The sequence below is a fragment of the Gopherus evgoodei genome, chromosome 7, assembly GCF_007399415.2.
Source record: "Gopherus evgoodei ecotype Sinaloan lineage chromosome 7, rGopEvg1_v1.p, whole genome shotgun sequence".
NCBI classification, from domain to species: Eukaryota; Metazoa; Chordata; order Testudines; family Testudinidae; genus Gopherus; species Gopherus evgoodei.
Window position 1 is genome coordinate 119734648 of NC_044328.1, and position 7899 is coordinate 119742546.

At 40.8% G+C, this 7899-nt stretch overlaps 1 protein-coding gene across 1 annotated transcript in view; it reads left to right on the forward strand.

The window, feature by feature from the left end:
- Nucleotides 1–7391, forward strand: part of PDZRN3 (PDZ domain containing ring finger 3) — a 208000-nt gene extending 200609 nt beyond the window's left edge. The window contains exons 7-10 of the mRNA XM_030570410.1: nt 264–326; nt 1643–1744; nt 3495–3611; nt 4982–7391. Of these exons, the coding sequence (XP_030426270.1) occupies nt 264–326; nt 1643–1744; nt 3495–3611; nt 4982–6529 (1830 nt within the window). The 3' untranslated portion in view covers nt 6530–7391. The remainder of the gene's footprint in view (nt 1–263; nt 327–1642; nt 1745–3494; nt 3612–4981) is intronic.
- Nucleotides 7392–7899: the final 508 nt, after the last annotated feature.

A 7899-nucleotide genomic window follows, 5' to 3' on the forward strand; every position in this document is an offset into this window, starting at 1 on the left:
ACTCTAATAATTATTTATGAAGTAAAAACCATGGACCCAGCCGTGGATGCTGACATCTCAATTTAACCCATGTTACTTGCAGTGCAAATAAGTTTAAAATGGGAGGTGAAAGAATGAGCTTTTAAACCTCCATAGCATATAAGAGCAATGCTTAACTTGTGCCGGGATGAGCCCTGGCATCTCTAGGCCTGGCAGTTCATAGCCCCAGCACCTCTGGGCTTGCTGCATCAGATTACACTGTTTACAAGTCTTTTGTTTTGCAGATTGATCCCAACAGCATTGCTGCGAAAGATGGTCGCCTGCGGGAGGGAGATCGCATTATTCAAGTATGTGTGCAAATAATTCAGAGATTACTTGCATTCCATGATGTACAGTAGCCATTTGAACTTACACATCAAATTGCTTCACGCACTTTATTTGAGGATTGCTGCAGGTAATCATTCCATTATAGCCTTAAGAATTCTGCCCTCCCTTGTAACTTTCCTCAAAGATTTTCCTTTGAGCTACCATTTTTCAGGTTTAGGGCTTGTCTAGAGATGGGGTTTAACTGGCCATGCAGACCCCTGGTCCTGTGCACTAAAAGTTCCCTTTAGTGCATTATAGCAGGGTCCACACAGCCAATTAGGGTGCTGCAGGTTAGTGCACAATTGATTTACAACCCAGCTTACTGCACACTGTCTCTCCACCTAGACACCCTCAGTGTAAACCCTTAACGGCCACGTTTCGGTTGCCTTGGTCAAGTTGCAGATATAGTGTACTAGGCCAAATTGTTTTTTATTTTGAAAGGCTGAGTAAAACTGGAGGAGTCATTTTTGAGTTGTGTGGCAATGAAAAGTTAGCCAGTATTCTGCACCTAGCTAACTGCCTCATTTTCATTCTCTTTAGCCTACCCTCAGGCCTGGTCTACACTAGAATATTTTACCAGCAAAACCCGTTTTTTTTCCAGCACAGCCTGCCATGCATCCATGCTTAATTTTATCTCCTACCAAGGAAACCGTCCACTTTTTCCAACAGTTATTTTCCTCTTTGGAACAGCTTAAGAACCATTTCAGCATAGTTCTTCTGATGTTATGACAATGTGGACACACAGATACCTGTACCAGCGTAAGCAGTCATCCCACAACACAGCATCTATTTCAGGAGTGATTTATCTGATAGTTCTTTAGAACTTCACTGCTCAGGATCATACTGACTAGAAGTCCATCTCCTTTTTAATTGCCAATATGGTCTTCCCTGGGAAATTCTATCCCCTTGGCCATATCCAGAGTTATGAAACTATTCTGGTTCCCTGTTGTTGTGATTCTGCTCATCTCTCTCCCCTCTTGTCTGGCTCCAGCTCTATGACAAGACTGCTTCCATACAACTACACAAACACACACACACACACACACTCACACACACACAGAAAAATATGGAATAGATGCCAGTCTCAGGTGTTCTCCATCAAAATATCTGCCACAACAGGGATGTACATGCTCTACCGTTTCAGATTTGTACAGAGATAATATGCAGCATGTCTCATATGAGAATCTACCTAGCCATGCATTTCAATGGGGCCCACCACAATTTGAGCATCCAAATGACAACATTATTTCATTTTTTTCCTCTTCATATTTGGTTTTTTACTATATATATTTTTTAGATTAATGGCATAGAGGTACAGAACCGAGAAGAAGCTGTGGCACTTCTAACCAGTGAAGAGAGCAAGAATGTCTCCTTACTTGTAGCAAGACCAGAAATCCAGGTACAGAAAGACTACTATATACTTACTGTAAATTTAAAACAGAGAAGCTGCATTCTAGAAAAAAGTAACCGGATTTTGAGGTGGTTTCGTTTTCTATTTTAAAAAAAGTAATATACAGTTAAACTGGAGACACTCACAACACATGAAATAAGTTCCTGAGAGTTCACTATGACATTTTGTCACACTTAATATTAAGGTTCAATTTATAAAGGGTTAATAAATGATTAACCATGTAACAGATATGAGGAGTACCTGTTACAGATGGCTATAGATACCTCAGTAGAAGGTGTTGTGGATAGTTACATGCCATGGTTACAAATAACATACTCTATAATACTCTATAGCAATTGATTAACCAGCACTTATTAATCATTTATTGGCCCTTTGTGTCCTATCTATAAATGGAGCCTTTATATAAAGTGTGATTGACATTTTGGTCAGGTCTAACCTAAATGGCTTTCTCCTCTCAGCTGCAAGACATAGATTTGAAACTGAAACCTACCCTGCTTACTCCATGGCTGGGATTTGAATTTCCCACACATTCAGCAGCATTTACTGTAATTATTAGTAGTACTAGAGTTGTCCTGTGAATGTGTCCCCCTTGCTCAAAACTGTTGTGATCAGGCATGTAGGCGGTGGGGCATGGGTGAGGGTCAGTCTGGAGAATCCACAGCTACCTGGACACTCCTGCTCTTTCCTTGGAGATGTGGGAGAGGAGGGATAGGGTAGCCACTTTCACATCCCTAGAAAACCAGACATTTCAGTACTTCCAGGAATGGCATCTACCGAGCCTGACCACCCAAGTCGAGCAATAGGTTCAAGATTTGAGTATAGAATATATATATATATATTCTAGCTACATGCACCAAAACCACCACCCACTTCAGAAGTAAATAACTACCATATATTTCTAGGAACAGCAGGGAATTTTGGGGGGCAGGAGGAGGCAGTAAGGGGGAGGGACTTTTGAGGAAAGACAAGGAGAGATTTTTATTTTTTTTTTAGAATTGATTTGTATTCTAAACTGAGCAAATAGCACAAATATATTGTTGCGGACCAGATCCTGCTTCTGGGAATGCAAGCAGCCTCATGCAAAGAAGGGATTGAATCCTAAAAGTTCTCCTTGTGGCAGGTCATTGTTTGCCCTTAGAGTAGCACGTAAAGAAGAGATGCATGTACATTTCCATGTAGGCATTGTAGTTGTAACGAGGTTAGTCCTGTGACATTAGAGACAAGGTGAGTGAGGTAATATTGGACCAATTTCTGTTGGTGAAGAGAGACAAGCTTTGGAGCCATACAGAGCTCTGCTTCAGGTCTGGGAAAAGTACTCCCAGGGTCACAGCAAAATGCAAGGTGGAACAGATTGTTTAGCATAAGTAGTAAGGAACCATTCAAGGTAGAGTGGCCCATTAACGTCTCTGCCGTCATAAGGCAAAAAAGGGGGTTAATGGATTACAGATTGTTGTAATAAGCCATCAATCCAGTGTGTCTGTTCAGTCCATGCTTTTTGGTGTCTCGCATATTAATCAATTTAAGCTCCCAGGCTTGTCTTTTGAAAGTGGGCAGGTTTCCTTTGAGGATTAGGACTGATAGGCCAGACAGAGTGATATACAGCAAAGTTGCAGAAAGCAGCTTTCCTGATCTCCTGATAATTTTCCACAAAGAGGGAGCATATATTTATGTCAGTTTTCAGCCTTATGACAATGCTTGGTGTGGGTTTTTTTTTATTTATTTATTCCCTTTCATGTAGCTGGATGAAGGATGGATGGATGATGACAGAAACGATTTTCTGGATGACTTACACATGGACATGCTAGAAGAACAGCACCACCAGGCAATGCAGTTTACTGCCAGCATGCTTCAGCAGGTAATGCCACTCCATTGTGCAGCCTTGTCAAAACGTCACACACCGCATTTGAGATTTTGATACTGAATTCAACTGAATGAACCAACCAGTATCTTTAATGACGATCTAAGCAGAAATGAGGCTCTGCAAAATCTAGATGTTCCAAGATGATGATATCTGCAAACTGCATAGAAGAAGACTTCATCTCAACAAGCATACATTTTCCAATCTGCTACTGTTTTTTTTCCCATTTAAAACCAGCACAGTTCAAGCGTTTAATAGCCTTCTTCATAGGAATCCACCATTCTGGCTGTGGTCATTGAGGTGAATACAATTAGATACAGGATAGCTAGCAAGATGGACTGGAAGCTAATTAGTAAACATAAATCAGTTCTGGAAAGAACATTCCATGTGTTTGAAAATGAATCAGCTTTAATTGTAAGCCAGGCTTAACAGACTTGATAGTGACAATGACAAAGAGTGTCAAAGACAATGATTATCGCAGTGGTACCTCGAGTCCCTGCCAATGTTGGAGCCCTAATGTGCTATTCATTGTACATACTCATAATAAGAAATGATCTCTGCCCCGATGTGCTTACAATCTTAGTGGACAGGACAGGCAAAAGGTGGGAGATAGGCAGTATTATTTTACACCTGGGGAACTGAGGCAGAGAACAAGTGACTTACCCAGGATCACACAAAAGTATGTGGCAGAGCCAAGAATTGAATCCAGATCTCCTGTGCCCCAGCCCAGAACTTTTATCACAAGACCATCTTACTTCCTTGACATACACATACACAGGGGGAGGGAGAGCTCAGTGGTTTGAGCATTGGCCTGCTAAACCCAGAGTTGTGAGTTCAATCCTTGAGGGAGCCAATTAGGGGTCTGGGGAAATAACCTGTCTGGGATTGGTCCTGCTTTGAGCAGGAGGTTGGACTAGATGACCTCCTGAGGTCACTTCCAACCCTGATATGCTATGATAATGCATTTGCAATTATGCTAATTCACATTCAGTTGTCAGCCAGAATTTTCTACAACATTCCATGATCTAAAACTGGGACCAGATTTTCTGCTCCTATTTCACTCCCAAAAATAAGAGATCAGATTTTTGAAAATTTTTAATTTTTGTTCCTAATTTCAGCACCTGAACGGAAGTGGAGAGCTTTCAGAAATCTAGCCCGTAGTGCAGATGTTGAGCAATTGGAAATCTGCCACTGAGCTCTGTTGAAAATCTAGTCCCTGATATGTTTCCTAAACTCACTGGGGTAATAAGTGAACATGCAATGACTGGTAGATTAAGAAAACTTAGAATGACTCAGGACTTTTATTGTTATTTAAACTCGCAAAGAGTTTGTCTTTAGTTTTTTACGTTTATACCTTTTTATTTTAGAAGAAGCATGAAGAAGATGGAGGCACCACAGACACTGCCACTATCTTATCTAACCAGCACGAGAAGGACAGCGGTGTGGGACGCACAGATGAGAGCACACGAAATGATGAAAGCTCAGAGCAGGAGAATAACGCCGATGATCACACCACTTCCTCTAACACTTTAGGAAGCCAGAAGAAGCTGGTGTACAGTCATGACACTCTAGGAAGTGGTGACATGCAGTTCAGCAATGAGTCATTTATCTCAGCCGACTGCACAGACACAGACTTCCTCAGCATCCCAGTGGATGAATGTGAGAGATTCCGTGAACTGCTGGAGCTGAAGTGCCAAGTCAAGTCTGCCAACCCATACAGTCTGTATTATCAAAACAGTGCCCTGGATATAAGTAAGAGTGACCACGAAAGTGTTGACAGGGAGCTGGAGATGCTGAATGAGGAGCTGCGGAATATTGAGCTGGAGTGTCTGAATATCGTGAGAGCTCATAAAATGCAACAGCTGAAGGATCAATACCGGGAGCCCTGGATGCTCCATCACAGCGGGTTCCGTAACTACAACACAAGCATTGATGCGCGCAGGCATGAGCTCTCAGACATTACAGAGCTCCCTGAGAAATCTGACAAGGATAGCTCGAGTGCGTATAATACAGGCGAGAGCTGTCGCAGCACACCGCTCACGCTGCAGATTTCCCCTGACAATTCACTGCGCAGAACTGCAGAAGGCAGCAGTTGTCAAGATAATGAGGGGGCAGTGGCATACAATGTCTCCCAGAAGAATTTGCTACCTAGCTCAGAAAGTCACGAATCCGACTCTGCTAAATATCTATCATCACCTAAAGATCCAGACCTTGGAAAGCAGCTGGAAAGCAAAGAGAGAAAAGCCAGTGATGGAAACAAAAGCCCAGCTCAGAAACTGGCTGGCTCCTACATCTCTCCATACCATCACTCTCCGTATAAACACGCTCATATCCCAGCCCACGCCCAGCACTATCAGAGCTACATGCAGCTGATACAACAGAAATCAGCCGTGGAATATGCACAGAGCCAAATGAGCCTAGTGAGCATGTGCAAAGACTTTAATTCTTCAAGCCAGAGTGAACCCAGGATGGAATGGAAAGTCAAGGTCAGGAGTGATGGAACCCGTTACATCACAAAGAGGCCGGTCAGGGACAGGCTGCTGAGAGAACGTGCCATAAAGATTAAGGAAGAGCGCAGTGGTATGACGACAGATGATGACGCTATAAGCGAGATGAAGATGGGCCGCTATTGGAGCAAGGAGGAACGGAAGCAGCATTTGGTGAAAGCGAAGGAGCAGAGGAGGAGGCGTGAGTTTATGATGCAGAGCAGGTTAGATTGTTTAAAGGAACAGCAAGGTGCAGAAGAAAAGAAAGAGATGAACATCATTGAACTGAGCCACAAAAAAATGATGAAGAAAAGGAATAAAAAAATCTTTGATAATTGGATGACAATCCAAGAACTCTTAACCCATGGCACAAAGTCCCCCGATGGCACAAGAGTGTACAATTCCTTCCTGTCAGTGACTACTGTATAATCACCATTGCTGAATTATGTACATAAAACGCTACCATTGGGGTAGAAATCCCTGCCTCGTTCAATGTGGCAAGTTTTTTTGTATATAAGATACAGTCATCAACTTTATAATTAAAGTACTGAATTCTGCAACTTCAGGTGCCAACATTCTTCATTGGAAAGTGGAGACAGAACCCGCCCATCCCTTCTGAAGGCAATATTAATGCAACTTTTTGGAATACTGATTGTACTTTTTTACTTATTACCTTTTACATCAAGTGTTTCAATATCAGAAAACATATTAACCGTACTTAAGCAGATAATTTGTTTAAACTGTATTCATATAAAAGGTTACACATGCTTTTCTTTGCCTAAAAACACAAAAGCAACCTCAAATATGTATTTTTATGAAAGCATATTTTGTGATATTACTTCGCTGTTGTGCACTTCTGCACACACTGCTGTTTATCAATATTTAGCTCAAGGTTAATCGCAAAAGTATTGAACTCCTGATAGAATCACTCTCCTGTAATATTTAACATTTATCAACCCAGCAGGCTTTAGAGTTATGATCAGCATTTAAACATTTTTCTTTTTAAAGGTATCTAAAGGAAATATATAGGTTTCAGCTGAAAGGCCTGAGGCAAAGTACACTATACTGCAGCTTTAAAGGATTTTAAAGCATGTTTGCAAGTGTTGCAACCTGTTGAAAGAATGTGCATGTACAGCTAAGTTGTTTACACAAAACAGTTTGTGTAATTTGAAATGCCCATTGTAGTAACTGTTTGCTTTGTAGATTTGAATGTACTGAATTATAAAAGCAGTTTCATGAAATCATTAGTTACAAACATTAACAAGTAAATAAATTATTGTTTTATATTTCATATGTTTTGATTTTTTTCTTTAACACAAAGTCTTATTCAAGTTATATTGTTTAGAGTAAGCCTTTGCTTAGAGCACAGTAGAAGAGTCCTTTGGTAGAGGACCAATTGGACAAACTACTAGATTCTAAATCATCATGACAAAAATGCACTGCAGATGTTTTACCTTATTTATACAAGTCAACCACTGTTGATTTCTGTGGATAAGTTCAGTCCACATACTAGGACCACAATCAGAAAACACAAATTTAAATCTTATTTCAGCTTATAGGAGCATTTATTAAAGGAAAGAAAGAAATGGGGCTTGGAATTTTGGTTTTTTTGCTTTGTTTTTTGTTTTCTTCTTCTTTACGGTATATAAAGATGGCCTGAAAATTGTGTGTGGGTTTCTCCTCCACTCAAAAAAAGATTGGGGTTTTTTTTCCTAATTTTTTTTTCTGCTTGTTATTAGAAATTGAGGTCTGGTCTAGGCTGGAATACTCTACAAATATTAGCAATCTAGTGAAATGGT